At 33.7% G+C, this 18,244-nt stretch overlaps 1 protein-coding gene across 7 annotated transcripts in view; it reads left to right on the top strand.

The window, feature by feature from the left end:
• RIMS2 (regulating synaptic membrane exocytosis 2) overlaps positions 1 to 18,244 on the top strand; it is a 350,682-nt gene that overhangs the window by 238,499 nt on the left and 93,939 nt on the right. For all 7 annotated transcript variants that reach the window (XM_088149058.1, XM_088149054.1, XM_088149056.1 and 4 more), the window contains one exon: positions 581 to 690. In XM_088149058.1, coding sequence (XP_088005184.1) covers positions 581 to 690 — 110 coding nt within the window. The remainder of the gene's footprint in view (positions 1 to 580; positions 691 to 18,244) is intronic.

Genomic DNA, 18,244 nt, shown 5'->3' with positions numbered 1-18,244 from the left:
TAATCTTTTACAAATAGTACAATGAAGATGGAGAAGATATTTGTGAAACTAATTTTGTCCAAATCAGATTGTCTAGCTTCTTTGCTTTTCTGTAGTCAATTACAACGATTAGTAACAATGATGTTATTATTTCATTTCACTCACTGAAATATACTTCTGTTTTATTGCCTGTCATCAGATTCATGGCTGTGTAAATCATTAACTCAATGTTAGTTGAAATTTGAAATATCCGTCAGCTGAACATGGAAATATTCATATTCATGCATACGATTCTCTGTTACTTTCTTTCAGTATGTCTCAATGCATGTATGCATATACTTCTACATGCATTTCCTTATATGGTTAACAGATACAGTTGCAAAAACATATTGTGTGCCATCTTTTTGCATACTGTCTGCCTTTTTTTCCAGGTAAACCTTTCTTATTGGTAACCATGCTTTTTAAAATCTTTAAGGTTGAACTGTCATCATTTCAACTAAAGTTCAACCTGCACAAAAGCCATTAATCATTCCTTTGTTCTCAAACTATATAAGAATAAATATATGTTACAGTTTATGGTTTCTCTTGATGTGTCCTATAGGTCACATGTTCATTCGGGGTCTGTCCAGACAAGCCCATCAAGTACTCCGGTAGCAGGACGCAGGGGTAGACAGTTGCCACAACTCCCACCAAAAGGGACACTGGAGAGAAGTAAGTGAGCATTTTAAATTAAGAAAAGTTATGAGAAGTAGAAAAGGAAAGTAGTTTTAAATTTTAAAAACCTTTGAACCTATAACATCCTGAACTGATTTTTGGCAAAACATGTATTTTTAAATTGCTATTTTAATAGATTTTAATGCTTTTAAAGAAAGTATATAAATTCACCTTGATTATAGAAATAATATATGGACTTTAATTTGTCTTATTTCCAGGGCTTTGGAAATATAGGTTAGAATTTTATCTTTAAAACTGTATTATTGCTGTGTTTTAGAGGATTGCAAATGCTTATTGATTTTATTCAATTCATAGGAATTTGGATTATGCAGGACTGTTGTAATATAGGAGCTATATAAGTATTCTAACAGTGAAGATAATGTATGAATAATATATGTATATATGATGGCTAAAATTTTGAAGCAGGTTTATGATATTATACCTAAAATGGACCACACATGTGAATCAATTATGGATGGCAACATAAATTAAGCTGTATATTCTAATAATATATTCATTGTTCAGAAGTCTCTGGGCGAGCGTTTATGTGTGAACATTGGAGAAAAATGATTGCTCAGTGCTACTATGAATAGCCAAAGGATCATGTTATATCCATCCTTGGTTGTTACACCTAGTTAAAAATGAATTAATAATCCACATTATAAGATGCTGACTGGATATTAGTGGCTTAACATCACATTTCTGGCCTAAATCACATTCTCAGAACCACAGATGTAGCTGAGCAGCAGAGTGACAGACCAGTTCTATTCATAATCTATTTAGAAGTAAGAATATGCTCCTGGCTAAATGGAAAAAGGGTTGAGGATCTGACAGCTAATCAGTCTTAAGCTCAGGCCTGGATATACTGAAATATAAAATCAGTTATACATGTTTTCTAATATTTAACTCCTATTTTAGATATTTTTTAAAGAAACTTTACTCAGAGAGTTTATGTAAACATCTGCTTAACTGTCCATATAAATATTATGTTCTTATAAACATTTTCCTTTTTAAAGAAGATGCATTTTCTGTGTTTAAAAACTTTTTTCTTCAATCTCGTGTTTTCATTCCTTTTGTGTTTCATTTTCCTTAGACCATGGAGATAAAATCTGTACAGGAAAGATCTTATATGCAAAGAATAAACTTTGTTGCAATTGATATCACTTGATATAGATTGATCTTGAATCTGTAAGAGTCAGTATAGGATTGGATTGTTCCCAATTCAAGCCCACCTTTAGCTATGGAAACCTGCTGAGGAACTTTGGGTCCGTCATCCTCCCTTGGTCAGTCCAACCACACAGGATAAAATGAAGGGAGATCCCCATGTAAACTGCCTTGAGCTCTTGGAGGAGAGGTAGATAGAAATACAAGAAAGGAATAAATATATTTATTTTATATTTAGACATATACTTTTTAATGTTTTGTTTTCTAACTCAATTGACTTTAAATAGTTTTTGATAAAATAGATACATTTAGAATACATTAATCAGACAAAAATTATATCTTTTGAAATCAAGGTTCATAAATCATGTTCATGAGTAAATAGAATAAGCAGGTAGTTAGGTTCTAAGCTTGTACCTATGGTTGTTCCCTTTATGAATTATAATTATTAATTCATCATTAGGAATTATGAATGCTCACATCAGTCAGGAACAACTTCTGTCAGTGAAAAGTGGGGAAAAAAACCACGTCCAAAAAAATTTCATACAACCTTTTCAGCAAAAATAATTTCTGTGGCTTCAATGGCTATAAAAAAGGTCTCTTTAGGTGCAACAACACTGAGGTCTGAGGTCTGAGGTCAATTCAGTTTGCAATACTTGTCCTGCAAATTGTCACTGGAGGTATTTCAGCAATAGTAGGGTGTAAGGAGTAAAAAAGGCAAAATATGAGGATATTTAAAACAGGAAAGAGGAACAGAGAATTTTTCTTTAAAATACAATAGATATTTAAAAGTAGTAATCTGCACTAAAATGAAAAAAAACCCCTAAATTAATGTATATTATGCAAGTATAGATTAACCTGATTTTAAATTCTGATTGATGCCAAATCCTGTTTAATATTAACCAGAATTACAATGATTGCTGATATATTTTAAAAAGCTCTGGTTGGCAAGATGAATTATAATGTGATAAATGGAGGCACATTAAATGCCATATCCCACTTGTTATCCCAATTTTTTGTGCTTTATTGAACAAATAAAATGACAATGACAAAATTATTGTTTTTTTAAAATGCGGATGGGGAAAGAAGCCTGGGTGTTTATATCATGAAGAAATAACTCCTGAATGACCAAATTAGTCAAAAGTCTTCTTCCCGTGCCCCTTTGTTAAAATAATATGTTGACAAACAATACATATTGACAAGCCACTGCTACAGTTGTAGTTTTATTCTTTAATGTTGTATAATAATTTGTTTGATTCTCCCTCATAGATAAAGGCTTATCTTAATAAATTCTAAGTAATGGGGATATAGCCAAGAAGAACATATGTATTCTCAACACAGTAATTGCTCTTTTCATGCTGACAGTTCTGTGAATTTCAGCCCTGAATATGGCAATAAGCCAAAGGATTTCCTGAATTACATCCAAAAAAGGTGAACTTCCTTTTATGTCAAATATACATGAAACATTTTTTCATATTAACAATAAACTTTATTTTATCATAGAGTCATTAAATTGGAAAGGACCTTAGATGTTGCCTAGTTCAGTCTCTTGCTCCGTGCATGATCTGTTACATCATTTCTGAAAAAAGCATCTTTGATCTCTGTATGGTCAGAGGAACCTAATTTCACATTATTTAAAGCAACTTTCTATGATCTATAAGAATAGGATATTTGAACTCATTATTTGCTCAATCTTCTGCTAAGATTGCAGAAATAATTAATAACCATTTCATCAAATTTCTTATGAGTTATCTATTTCATCTTCAACTTCTTATGAGTTATTGTCTTAGAAGCCTCAACTGATTCCTCTAAAACCTTCTCACAAATTTGGCAGCAGCAATAACATCAGGGCCAAATAGTTTAAATAACAAATGTTGAAGATGAATATGTTGAGGAGAAGCACTCTGAGGTAAAGCAAACTCACTTTTAAGTTCTGTGAATGTTTTTAAAACTTCTTCAATGGAAGAAAGCTATTCCAAGCCAATAACAGCATAAGAAGTGCAATTTACCCTTGAAAAGGGGGTTTCCAGCTATTTTAAATATAAGATTATCCCAGAACAAGAGATCCTTTTCATCTCTTAGTTTAAGAAATTGTGGTTTTCCACATCTTTATAGACTGTCTATAAAGACATCTTAAAAAAAACTTTTAAAAAATCACTTGCAGCCATTGTTTACATCACAAAAGATTAACATGGATTATTTCTCATGGCTTGTTATGAGATTTTTCATTTGCTTTGTATATTGCAATGGTATAATTTAATTCCCTGAAATAGATAACTTTTCAGAAGTCTGTTAAACCCAGTTTGCATTTTCCTATTGTTTTTTTCTGTTTGAAAATGCTTGTAACTGTTAAATGGTATGTCATATAAACATATAAATATTTCCATTAGATATAAATAATGTATAAGAAAATTAGGTTTTTAATTTATAAAAATAATTTTAACATATATGTTCCTTTGGTAAATAAGAATGTTACAGTGGCATCATGGCCATGGTATACACAGAATGCCTTAAAAGAAGTGGATTATCTGAGCCCCTTTCAATCAGGGTTCTGGCTTACTTATTTATTCAATTTATATGGCTGCCCATCTAAAACCTATGACTCTGGGTGGCTAACAGGGAATAAAAACAAAATAAAAACATCTTAGCAAAACAATAAATAATAAATGTAGAGTAAGAGCTAAGATAAAACCAACAACACAGTCAACATATTAAGGATACAGGCTCAACCACACACCCCAGGCCCTAAGCTTGGCAACAAAACCATGTCTTTAGGGCTTTGGGGCAAGTATAATCTCCAGTTGAAAGATGTTCCCGGAGGTGGGCACAATGACAGAAAAGGTTCTCCTTTGGAGACCAGCCAGATGACATACTTAATGGATGGGACCTGGAGCATACCTCTCCTGGATGTCACAGGACAAGTAGATACAACTGGGGAGAGATGGTCCCACAAGTAATCCAGCCCCATGTCATGAAGGACTTTATAGGTCACTACCAGTAATTTCAATTGAACCCGGAAACATATAGAGCAGAGGCATCATAGGCACTGAATGAAAGGCACCCATAACTGCCTGTGCTGCTGCATTTTGTACCAGCTGAAGCTTCTAGATGCTCTTCAAGGGCAGCCCCATCTACAGCACATTGCAGTAGTCCAGTTGGGAGTTGATCAGAACATGAGAGACAGTGATCCTCCCAATCCAGGAACAGGCACAATTGGTACACAACACATAGCTGTGCAAAGGCTCCTCCTAGCCATTAATGCCACCTGCTGTTTGAGCAGGAACCACAAGTCCAGGAGTACCCCCAAATTGCACACAGGTTCTGTCTGGGGTAGTGCAACCCCATCCAGAATAAGAGATGAAATGTCCCCTGAATCCAGAGGCCCTAAAACCGAAAGCCACTTGTTCTTGCTAGGGTTGAGATGAAGACTGATATTTTCCATCTAGACCCCCACAGCTTCCAGACACCAAGACAGGACCTCCATGGCATCACTTGGATGGTGCAGGCTGGAGATATCCTCACCCCAAACCATTGGATGACCTTACCCAGGAGCTTCATGTAGATGATAAACAGGAGAGGAGAGAGTAACAATCCCTGCAGCACCTTACAAAGCAGGATCTGTGGGCTGGAGCTCAGTACCACTGCTGAGATACTACTTCCTTAGTGGACATTTCTAGTTTGCAGTTATAGGGGAGGAGAGGTCAGCTTGGGGGTTCCTCACCTTTAAGTTACCATAGGGCTTGATCCTTCCTCCCCCATTGTACATCATGCACATGAAGGTACTGGATCATTCATCCGTTTGGGGTTTGGTATCATGTGTGTAATGCTGATAGCCAGCTGTAATTTTGCCACCATGGGCTGCACTGGTGATGCTGTGGAAGTCTTGTCTTGGGGGCTGTAGGGATCCAGATAGCTGAAACTGGACCTAAGCAAGGTGGAGTTACTGTTCATTCATTGATATTCTTGGTCAGCCCCTATGTTGTCTCTCAGAGGGAAGGCACTACTCCTGAGAAAGCAGGTCTGACCTTGGGGCCTGCTTCTAAACTCATAGCTACTCCTGGTTGGGCAGGGTAGACGCTGTGGCCAGGAGGGCACTTATTCAACTTTAGCTGGTGTACCATTTGCAGCCCTACCTGGAGCATGAGGATCTTAAAACACTAAATCATACTTTCATTACTAAGCAGTTGGACTACACCCACTCCGTGTTTAGTGACCCATTGCAGTGACCAGGTCATTAAGTGAAATGGTCGCTAAGTGAATACCTGACAGAGGAAGAGATGCTGCAAAGATTACTGACTACTTACTGCTCCCATATCATTCAGATAAAGTTCTTTCGTACAGCTACGCCAGCATTACTCTCACTCTGGCGTGCGTTTTTGTCAGGCACACAAAATTTGGTTGTAAATGCATACATTGTTCAGAAAATTAATTTTTTATTACTGTTATATTGCAAATGGTCACTAACCAAGGTAGTCACTAAATGAGTGGGTGTACTGCAGTGTCCTCTGTTTGGAACTGAAGGCTACTTGGAAACTACAATTTGTACAAAACGCAGTGGGCTGTTTAGAGGCACGTGTTACCTGATAGCTGTACTTCACACCTCTGCTACAGACCCTGCATTGATTGCCAGTAAGTTTCTGGGTGCACATAAAAGTGCTGGTTTTGGTCTATAAGCCCCTATATGGCTTGTTGCTTAGGAACTTGCAGGACTGCCTTCTCCAACCAGAATTGGCCCATTTAGTATGTTCATCTCAAGCCAAGTGCTTAGTTGTACCCCATTTGAAGGGAGCTGAGGCTAGGAGGCATTTTTCTGTTGTAACCCCTGCCTTATGGAGCAGTCTGCCCTTGGAAGTGAGGCTTGTGCCATCTGTTGCAACATGCTGGAAGTAAATAAAGATAGAGCTTTTCCAGAGGGTGTTCAGTAATGAATACATTGTACCATGTTTACTAATTACTTTTCTTATTTTTAATTTTTTTATAATGACTGTTTTATCAGAATTATTTTTATTATTTAATTATGATGCTGATTTTAGAATGGTTTGGGGTTATTATGTTTACCATGGATTTAATTGCTTTTGTTGATATTATTTACCATGGATGCTTTAATGGTTGATTTACAATTATAAATCTGTGGTTCTATGGCAGATACGGTGGTATACAAAAGGAATAAATAAAATATATATTACTTCCATATACTCGCCATGATACAAAAGCTGATATAAAGGTTTCCCAACCCACTGGAGAGATGTTTGGAGAAATTAAGGGGGTTGCTAGGAGCTGCCTATCTGCTTCTAACATTAGTCTTTGCAACCTATTTTAGTGAAGACATAGTTCTTGCTATTTACATTATAAATAATAAATATACGAAGTAATATTAGCAGCTCTGTTAAAAAAGAAATTACTACTGAAATTCAGTGATAATCTAATTAGCTAATATATTTTCCTATTTTGGATTTAAAATTGAAGAATGCTATTGAAAATATAAAAAACTGGATATCTTTTTATAGCAATTCATATACTGAATACCTGTTTATACCAATTCATGTACTAATGAATAGAGAAGCCTAAACAATTAATTAATTCTATAAATAGTTGATTTTATCTGGGGTTAAAATATAATTTTCATTTTCTGTTGCTTTTGGAGTAAAATGCTGTAACTAGTGATTTATCAAGCTGATGAACTCTGTGGTCATACTTGGAAATCCCCTTTGTTTTTGCAGTTAGGGACAGTCAGTGAAAACAGGAATTTTGTGATGTATTTGACAAACCACTGTAAAGGTGTTACCTTTGGTTTAGTGAATTAGAATTTGTAGAATCTAATTTGATGAGGCTCAATTGATCAATAGTCGTCTCTTGGAGGATAAATATTCTCTTCTTGCGACGTAACGTAACATGGATTGTGTAAATTAAGATGTGGATGGATGAGTTACCTTGTTATCTTGCATTTGGGATTGGAAATAAACTCCAAGTACCATAATTAGAGTATTCATATCTATAGGGCAATCACACTCATACAATAATGGGGAACAGCACCAACATGCCTTTATCCCATGCCATGTTCGTAGGTACTGAAGAAACATTTGAATGGATACTGTTGAAAACAGAATGTAGGTTAAATGGATTCTGATCCAAGATAGATCTGCTGTTTGTGAGCTTGATGTTTTCTCTTTTCTAAGTGTGATTTCATTTTAATCTATCTACTGTTTATATACAGAAACCATACTCCAAATATTTACCTATTAATTGTTACTCTAAGTAAGAAGTAACAAGTAAGTAGGGTTTAAATTAAGTCAATGAGAGTGGAATATTGAGGATGGGTAATGAATTCATCTACCTGAGTGCAGTATGCAGGTGGATCTTGTTATTTGCAGGGCTTACATTCAGTGTACAAGTGTATGTAATTTGACTTTAGTTCTGGACCCACTGTAGTTCTGGAGCTCTGCAAACTAATTGAAAAAATAATCACAAAAAAAAAATTATAATCACCCTCCCACCCCTAATATAAGAAAAAGCAGAAATAAGATGCTATATCTTGGCCACCCCAGAACCTCTGCTTCCCCACTCTTAGATAAAGAATACATACTGTAAATGCTGCATATTGCTGAGAAAATGGCTTGGAGTTAGATGCAGTTTTTTTGTGTGTGCATGTGCAAAATGGCTGGTAGTTGAGAACCACATGCCAAAAACTGGAAATACGTGAATCTATTTACCATGATAATACATAATAAGTTATATTTAGCAATAGTGAATAATGAGACTCTGAATAACAAGATCTCTTTTCTAGTTGGAATTCTGAGCATTTAAATGGATTCTTGTTAGAGATGTGAAGATGCATTGCAACATTTTGCTGCAAGGGTATTATCTATTGTATCTGCAGTTTTTATTAAGCTTTATTACAGTTTTTATGCAAGAGAGTTTTATTAGCAATTCATATATGCAAGATAGATATCAATAATTTTTGTTTTGCTCTTTTTAGATTCAATATATTTATAAAAGAATAATAGGTATCTCCCTATCTAAGTATAATCAGCTATATTTTTCACGAAATATCTAAAGCCAAAACCTTTGCCAGTATACCTAAATATCTTTATTTGCCCAAGGAATTCGTTAGACCAAAGGAACTTCCTCTGGCCGACCACAGTTTTTCCTGCTGTTTCTTTATTGCTTGGTGCTTATTATATTGGTTTACCTAAGTAGAGCTATTACTAGATACAGTATTACTTACTCATCTCAAAGTTTTCTCTTTGAGGAACGTGTATGGCCATAACACATAGAGAAAGGGATGGAAAAGCCTTATGGTGACACAACAGTGAATCTAATTCTAAATTATTTTTATACCTTTGGAGCTGTCTATTATAAAACATAAACCTTCTGGTTTGACATTGTTGTTACTACTGTACATAGAAAAATCAGAACAGCCTATTGAAAATTGTTACTTAAGAGGTTTAATTCCTTTCTGTAATATCAGAAAACTCCTTATGAATAACTGTTTTGCTTCTTTTGTTTTAATTTGCAAACTTTTTTTCTTTAAGTTTTCTTAAATTGTTCATACAAATACAGAGTGAAAGTAAGAAAAGAGGCATGATCAAATCAGAAGATGAGATTAAGGCAAGTGTGCCAGATTAATATCCCCTTTTTCTCAGGACCAACTCCTGATGATATCTGTGCAGTTTTCTTGTCACCATGTGGACGTGATTTGCAATTGCTGCTTTCTAGGATTTTTTTCTCTCTCTTTTAGTTTCAGTTGCTTCCACAGCATTGGTCTACTGAGGTGGTCTAATTATTTTCCAGAGCCAATCCTAGTTGGCTTTCTAGATCAGCTGTGCTCAGCCAAATGCTGCCACATATTTTATTACTAGGTTTAAGTTTTTCTCCAGATCACTGATAAGTTTATTTCATTTAAAATCTGAATCTAAAGAAATCTGATTTGCTGTTTAAAGACCTGAAACATGTAATATTATACAACAGTTTTCAAACAATCATATAATCTTACCTTGCTTTGTAGCTTTAAGGTTTTTTTAAAAAATATGACACTGGGGGCATCAACCTTAGGCATGAAGTGCAATTATAGCTCCTTGTTTCATGAAATACATTCACTATCTTTAACATACTGTTATTAGTACTACATAAAATGGCAAAAAAAAAAAAGCTGTATTTTCAGTTCTCCAGAACTAAGCCAAAGGCAAGACTAGATAAAGTTCTGCTTGTAGCATTTCCAATCTGTTGTTTCATTCAGCATGACTGGGCACTACTGACCAGTAATGCTGTGCAGTTTCTGTCACAAGAAGTGCCGCAAAACTACGAGAGGAGCCTAGTATAAAGGAAATTATCTTTTCTTCTTTCATTTATCTCTACTACCAGGATAGGGGGATAATTGGAAAGGCATTTAGGAAACTACAGGAATCTCTGGGCATTATTACCCATACTTAGGATAGTAGAGTTTGTCTATTGGTAGCTCTGTTTCTCTGGCATGCATCATTTAAGTGGTTCATAGGAAGATTCCACATTTTATCATGGTATGAAAGTTTTCCATTCAGTCTTGACATTGTAACAAGTCTGTGAATGTTTTGTTGTGATATTATTCAAGATATAGGGAAAGAACAAAAATTAAGAGTATTTTCTTTAAAAAATATTTTCCTGTAGTATCCCTGATAATATAATTTACAATATCTATCTGTAATGACAATGCCTAATTCTATAGTTCTCAGATATATTCATATTTTAATTATATACTTTATTATGAATTTTAGAATCAGGGATTCTGCCCCAATCCCCAATTTAGTTCATGTATTTACGTGGGACAGCAAACCTAATCTTTTTATATAGCAGAGTAGAAGAGAATAAAAAAGACAGAACTTTTTTTTAAGAAATAAAAGTGTTGGTCAGTAGTTTGTGTGTGTGTGTGTAATTATTTAAGCATGTATTTTGCAATTCAAATTATTTACTACAACTACTTTGTCAAATCTTTAAATATCTAATGTTACAATTTGTTAATTCTAAAAAGGAGTACTTTTTACTATACTACTATTAGGATTACAGTTCTAAGCCTGGAGCACATTACTCTAAAGATACTTATAATCTGCAATCGCTCATTGGTACTGTACTTTTCTATGTTTGATGTATTTTTTTAGGACTGAAGTATAACATTTTGTTATATAATTCAATCTTACTTTGATATATTGCATTTTAAGAAAGAAAGAGCACAATAATTTCAGTAACTACATGGAATCCTAACAGAGAGTCAGTATGGTTTAGTGGTTAAGGTGTTGGATTGGCCCTGGCAAGAACCATGTTCTAGTCTGCTTTCAGCCGTAGAGGTTCACCAGGTGACTTTGGGCCAGTTACTCTATCTCAGTTCAATCTACATCACAGGGTTGTACAGGAGTATTATGCATACCATCCTGAGCTCCTGTACAAAAGGCAGGTATAGCTCTTAACAAATACATAAAATAATATTTTGGGTTATATTTGCTAATTTTTTAGAATTTTTTTTCATTCCTAATATCCCAGATATTTGGATGATACCAGAATATACTAGTTTTGCTAATTGCTAAATGCAGTGCACTATTGAAGTATTATGTGATAATGCATTTGACCTATGCAAAACAACATTTAAATCAGTTCCTTGCTAAACTAAGCCAGAATATAACAAAATTCTCTTTTTTCCCAAATAGCTGATCATTTTGGTATTATCAAACTTTCTTTATAAGTTCAGTCATTTGTTTCTTGTTGAATCTATTGTTTATGAGAACAATAACAATGTTCATAGGGACGCCCCAAGTAAGTATGCATACATATTCTGTGTTCATTTTTGCAGCCACATTGCTTTCTAAGACCCTCATTTTCATGTCAAACATGTATAGAAATAAAGTGCTAATAAAGCTATATGTAATATTCATAAATTTTATTGTCACTTAATGTTCTACTATTCTTAGTTTTGGAGCATAGTACGTAATGTTAATTGCTTCTTCACATTTCAGAAACTCTTTGTTGAATGGTACTGGTTTTGCAGAATTGCAAATGCATGCTAATACTGAAAAATTTATATTAGAATGTCACAATGTGTGGTTGCTGAGAAAAAGGAAAATTCTGTGTTGCAAATAATTAGGAAAGGAAACAATAAAACCTCTAGTATAATAACCTCTATATAAATGGTTGATGAATATTTGGAATACTGTGGAGATTTCTGATCCCTGCATCTCAGAAAAGGTAGCTGGTAAAGATGCATAAAAGGAAAATAAAATGGACTAAACCATCTCAGTGAGAAAGGTTATAAACATTTGAGATGAGAAAAACAGAATATGAATAAAGGGGAATATGACAGAGGTATCTAAAATTATGGATTGCACATAGAAAGGTCTTTGCCCTTCAAAATATTAGAATCCAGAATAATCAGTGAAGCACAGTGGGAGGAGTTTCATAACAGACAAAAGAAAATAAGAGTATATATTTAATACAGATTTCTTATATATTAGTGTGTCTTTGTGTGTTCTGCTTTCAGATCTGCATATTCATTAAGGGATTTTAGAATTACTGAATTCAAGTACCTGGAACACGTTGAAGTACTTTAACCAGTTTGATAATCATGTGTGATAGTTAGTTAATTAGACATACATGAAATGTATGTATCATTATATAATAAATTATTGTGATTGCTTTTTTGGCCCAACACAGTAGTCTCTCATGGGGGCTGATTATTGTGTGGTCATTTAAATGGTTTCATTAATTTCTAATATTATTACCCCAAACAGGGATGATAACATGCAAGGTTTTTCTTTTATTTATTATTTTTTTTAGTAAGGAGATTTTTATATTACCCAAAAACAAAGTGTTCTGGTCAGTTTATTAAAAAAAAAAATCAATAAAGTGTTAGCATACTCATAAAATAGCAGTAAAATGTTGGAAACTTGATTATTATATTGTAAAATAATTCTTAATTTCTTAAATTACTAACTGGCAGTACATTAACTTTATACAATATGCATCATCTTTTATATTTTATACCTATTTTAAAACATTTCTTCTGAACCTTTGGGAGCAGTAGGAAACTAATAAAACTTGTGCTAATTAAGCTGATCTAACTGCTACTGAAGTGTATGGATTGTCTACTTCGTATCTTAGTTTCCCAATTCCTATCCTTTTCTCTGTTAACTTTCCTGTGTCAAATTTAAGATTGTAATCTCTTCTGATCAACAATGTATCAGCACAGAGTAAAAGCAATAGAATTTATTAATTTGAAAGGCTGCTTTTCAAAATTAATATTGTTTATATCATATAGGGTATTCATGTAGGGTATTTGTGCAATAATAAGTTCCAAGCTAAATGTACTTAAATCTTTGCAAATCCCATATAATCAATGAATAAAGAATAGAACATAAATTTGGTCCTGCCAGTGATTATGATTATATTAATGATAAAGTGCATCAAATGATGACAGGTATCTTGTAGAAATTGCTTAATCCTTCTGACAAGCTCTGGTTTCTTTTGATTTACGCTAGAAGTTACATGGGAAGACCAGCAGAAAAAGGTGAATGATACAGTAACTGATGAGAAATCATTTCTGACAAAGAAACATCATACCCAGCCAGGTTTGTCAGGGTTTGGAAACCATCTGAAAGCATGATACTATAAAATTGTTACATTTCATGCTTTTGTAATCAGTGTGTGTGTGATTTTTTTCTAACTTTGTGATGCATTTGTTTATTTTTTTAGTATGTAGATTTAGATTAGTCATGTGGCACAGTTTCTTTTTTAGAGTAGCAGAAATTATGTGTTAGAATGCAGATAAAATAGAAAAAGTGCTTGGCATAAATTAGATATTGAGCTCATTATTTTTGTCATAAAATGTGTGTGTGAAAATCAGAATTCAAATGCGTGGAAGGCTATTGAACGATCAAGGCCATTTTGGGAGGATTGACTGCTTCATTTTCACACCAGGAAAAGGGAACGTGGTAAGATTATTTGGCAGAGAGAGAGAGATGGAAGAAAACAATTGGACTGGTGGATGAGAAAATAAAATACAAGGTTTGGGGGGAGGAGTAATTAAGAGAAGATAAAAGAACTAAGTAGATTATTAGTTTCCTCTAGAAGATTTTTCTTTAAAATGAAAGGAAAATAAGAAAGCAAGCAAACAATAAATAAGAACTTTGAATCCCTAGAAAGTTGCCATTGTTGTACTTGAAAGTTATATAGTTTGAAATTTGAGTACAGTAGGAGCACATATAAAGAGAGGTACAGATAGAAACAGTAGGTTAAATGTCTGATTTTTCCCGCTAAGGGAGTGGATCCTAAATTTCCTAATGAATTACTAAAGTGAAAGTACTTTCTTCCTCTTCCTTCAAATTGTATCCTGTTAATGAGGAGGAAATTGTTCTTTCCAGAAAGTAGTCTAATTGGGAAGCAGTATTTTCTCTCAATCCTTGCTAATTCTTTCAGCTGTGGTACTTTTCTTCCTCCTCATTACCTATAATATGTCTAAAACGGTACATTGGAAATTGTAGGTAGAACTATTTATTATAGCTTAATGGAAGTTGCTTTTCTTTGAAAGGAGCACTAAATGATCTCTGTATTTCTTTATCACAGGTATATTTTTCTATGCATTTTGAAGTGTTTTTTTTTTGATAGAAGATAAAAATAAAATAAATACTATATTAAAATAGTATATTTTCCTCCTTTGTGGGAAGTTTACTTCTGTACACTATACAGTGTATAACTGTACACTGGGCCATCTTCTGACGTAAAAAATGAATCTTTATATTTTTGTGGTTAATATCCTCTTGAAGAGTATCAATGACTGTGGATGTTTTTGTCAGTGATTTGAAAGATTGAAGTAGATTCTTTCTTGTTTTTATTATCTTCAGTTTGAGTATCTTCAAAGGGCTAATAGGTAATATGTATAAGGATGCATATCAAGTTCTGTTCATTTGTGACTCTGATGCTCAGAAACCTTTCCATGGAAGGAATTTGGTTTCTTTCAGTTTAGTTTTTATGACTTGTTTTTAAACTTTTGTATCTCATCATCTTCAATTGCTTGTGATCAGATGACTTCTAAGTCAAATAAATAAATAAATGGAAAGCCAGTTGATTTTTATGAATAGTATTTTACTAAAGCTTTACTAAGTTTAAGTTTTGATAAGAATATGTCATATTGTCATAATTAAAATGCTGATTGTATCTTTAAAACTTGTATGTTTTAATAGTATTGAATAAAAAAGACATTGCCTTGTATTACTGGTGGTAATCCCACTGAATCCAGTGGGATTTATTACAAAGTCAGGCTGCATTGTCATAGGTTGAACTTCAAGTAGCTCCCAACATATTAAGACTTTTATAAATACAAGCTTGCACCTTGAGCATCATGTTTCCTTCGGTGACATATTGGGCATGCTTTCTTTCTTCCTTGCTTATATTATACCCAACGTACTCAGAATGTCTGAAAGGGGTACAATCCATAAAGTGCATAAGATGAAATAATAAAATAAATCATTTCTTTTTCTTTAATATCTTAATGCTTTTATCCTTTAAATAGCAGAGACCATAATATAATAGTAGAGTAGCCGCCCAAATTTTAAGGATTAGCTATAACACACAGCATCAGTTCACATTTATGTGAAATGTATAATTTATTCCAGGTTAATCTATCCCTAGATTGAGGGAAGATGTTTCTAGTATTTCTCACTAGTAAGTGCTTCTTATAATCCAAATTCTTGTAGCCAGAATTTCCTTCCTTTTAACAGACAATCTAGTTTACCAATGAAATTTCACTGGGTGCATTGAAAAGCCAGTTATTTGAGGAAGTAATAGCCTAGATAGGAAAGTTCTGAATTAGAATGAATTCAAGACTGATGAGTTCTGTAAGAGTTATATAGATTCCCATAAAAGGAACTGAAAATGTTCCCAGAGAAACAACATTGCTTTTTAAGTGAATGGGTTTGAAGGATAAATTTTAATGTAATGTTTCTGACAGTTACTCTGTTTAAATTTGGTTTCTGTTAATTACTTGATCATTAAATGAGATATGAAATATATGAATGGGATAATAGAATGTTCTGAAAGAAATATCAAGTTGGAAGCCATGAGATCGGTATCAGTGTAAAACCAATTCAGGTCAAACCGAACTGTCACTTTTAATCTATTTTATGTTGCAATCTCATTTATGCATTTATTTACAAATTTTCATTATAGTGAGCCATTCTAGAAAGGATTATTTTTGTTTGTCTTACACAAAAACTTACTTAAAAACCAGAGTAATTAATCAGATGAATACAGCAGCATTTTAGGATTCCTGTTTATCTCAGAATGTTTGAGCTGAATATTCTTGAACTAAACAACATTTCTAGAAAATGCTTCTTGATTTTCCTAGCCACATTAGTTCGATAATGAAACATTTTTTAAAGGTCACTAACTTGTTTTTCTGATCCTTTTCTGATCCTTTCTTGTTCAAATGGATAAATTACTCCTTTTAGTATTTGCTGTCTTTTCTTTTTCCCACTGACTGACTATGCACTACAGGTTTCTTTCTCAAACAATTGTGGCCCTTTCCCTCAGTGTCAGTTTTTACCTTCTGAGTACATCCACTCACGTCCATCTTCTTTGTGTCTCTGTCTGTCCATTGCACGATGTGGTAACAGAAGAAGTGGACTCAGCACAGAGAAGAAACCCAGGTCTGTCTCTTCTACTGTTCTATTTTGTTTTTAATCTGTCTGGTGATCTTTGTCAATACATCTCTCATCTTTCATTCATACTTATACCCATACACTTTCCTCCCTCCCTCCCTCCCTCCCTCCCTCCCTCCCTCCCTCCCTAATTTTGTCAATAGTGCATTAGAACATACAAATTTTGGGGGGATTGGTTACTAGTTATACTGAACATCAAAACAGTATACTTCACACTATAAATTTATATTAATAATCTTCCATGAGTTAAACTTTCTGGGTATTTAATAGGTTAGTATTATTATTGTAGATTTATTTCTGCATTACAGTGAGAGAGAATTAAAAAGATGCCAGCAATTCAGATGTATTATTCTGATTGTAAGATCTGTACAACGCTAATGAATATTTTAAGACATGACCTTGTATTTTAAATTGAATCCTCATACTCTAGATCAGTATACTTATCTTTGCTTTTTCTAATGTAACTAAAAGAGGAAAACATGTCAGTAAGAATAAAATAGGATAATAATAAACACTGAGCATTGCCTCATATCATTAATAATATAAGCATTTATATTGTTTATATACGATTGCCAAATGGTGGGGTAGGAACATTGCCTTACAAAAAGTTTTTACAAGAATTAAAAAACTCTGGTTCAATAATAGATTTTTAAAAAGTAGATCCACCCAACATAAAAATGTTCTGTTATTTCAAACACTATTCCAAACCTATTCTAAATTAGTAATAACAATGTCACTTGGGGTGTGTCAGGCTGCATTTTCTCCTTCCAACCTCATGCAGAAATCTAGTATCTCTTACATTGTCTCCTCCACAGAACCTCTCTCCTATATATGTATTTTTATGTTGTTTTTTTCCCCCCTGATAATGCAAGGGAAAACCTCCCTTTATGGTCTAGCATGTTAGATAAAAGTTTTTCCAACATTGTTAATGTAGATCAATATGCTATTAGAATGGATAGACCTGGCTATAACAGAGTCTAACTAGACATTCGTGGACTGGGATTAGCATAATATACAAACAACGTAGACAACTTATGCTGATAACTGGCTTTTTAAAGGCTAAAATATTTCATGAAACCTGTGTCATTCAAACACTCAGGTTTATTCCACATTCCTCCCTTCTAAGATAGAGATCTTTAGTCCTAGAGAGGTCCTATGAATATAAGGATTCTTTAGGAACTCTGTCCCTCCTACACCACATTATGGTAGCTATAGCATATCTGAACTTAGATGATTTCAAAAATTTAAGCAGAGTCAGACCTGGTGGATAGATGGATTTCAGACCAATAGGAAATCCCAGGGCTGTAGAATAAACTGAGAATTGGGAAAAAAAAATTCAGAAGTTCATACCAAACCTCTTTTATATTGTTGCCAAGAAATTAACATCAAATCAAATGAGACCTTATCTTTTTAAGCTGTATCAGAGATACTGTGAAAGGGGTCAGAAAGAAATAGGGTGTGGGTTACTTGATTTTATCTGATGTAGCATCAGCAGTATTGTGGATTTGTTTATTTTATCTGTGGTATCAGCAGTTCCGCTGTAGATTTGTTTATTTGGCTCTGATAAACAACTAGGAAAAGATAGCCTCCTTGCTTCTTTTGCAGTGGCTTGGAGACTTAACATAATGGTAGTTCTACAATTGATTGGGTTGTCAGTGATGTATGGTATAATACAATACATGGAAGTGAACCTTTTTACTGGGAACCAGTTGTAT

This window comes from Python bivittatus, unplaced genomic scaffold (genome assembly GCF_059951505.1).
Source record: "Python bivittatus isolate LINGU-HERP-01145 unplaced genomic scaffold, Pbiv_v1 ctg000590_np1212, whole genome shotgun sequence".
NCBI lineage: Eukaryota > Metazoa > Chordata > Lepidosauria > Squamata > Pythonidae > Python > Python bivittatus.
This window is presented reverse-complemented; position numbering and strand designations above follow the sequence as displayed.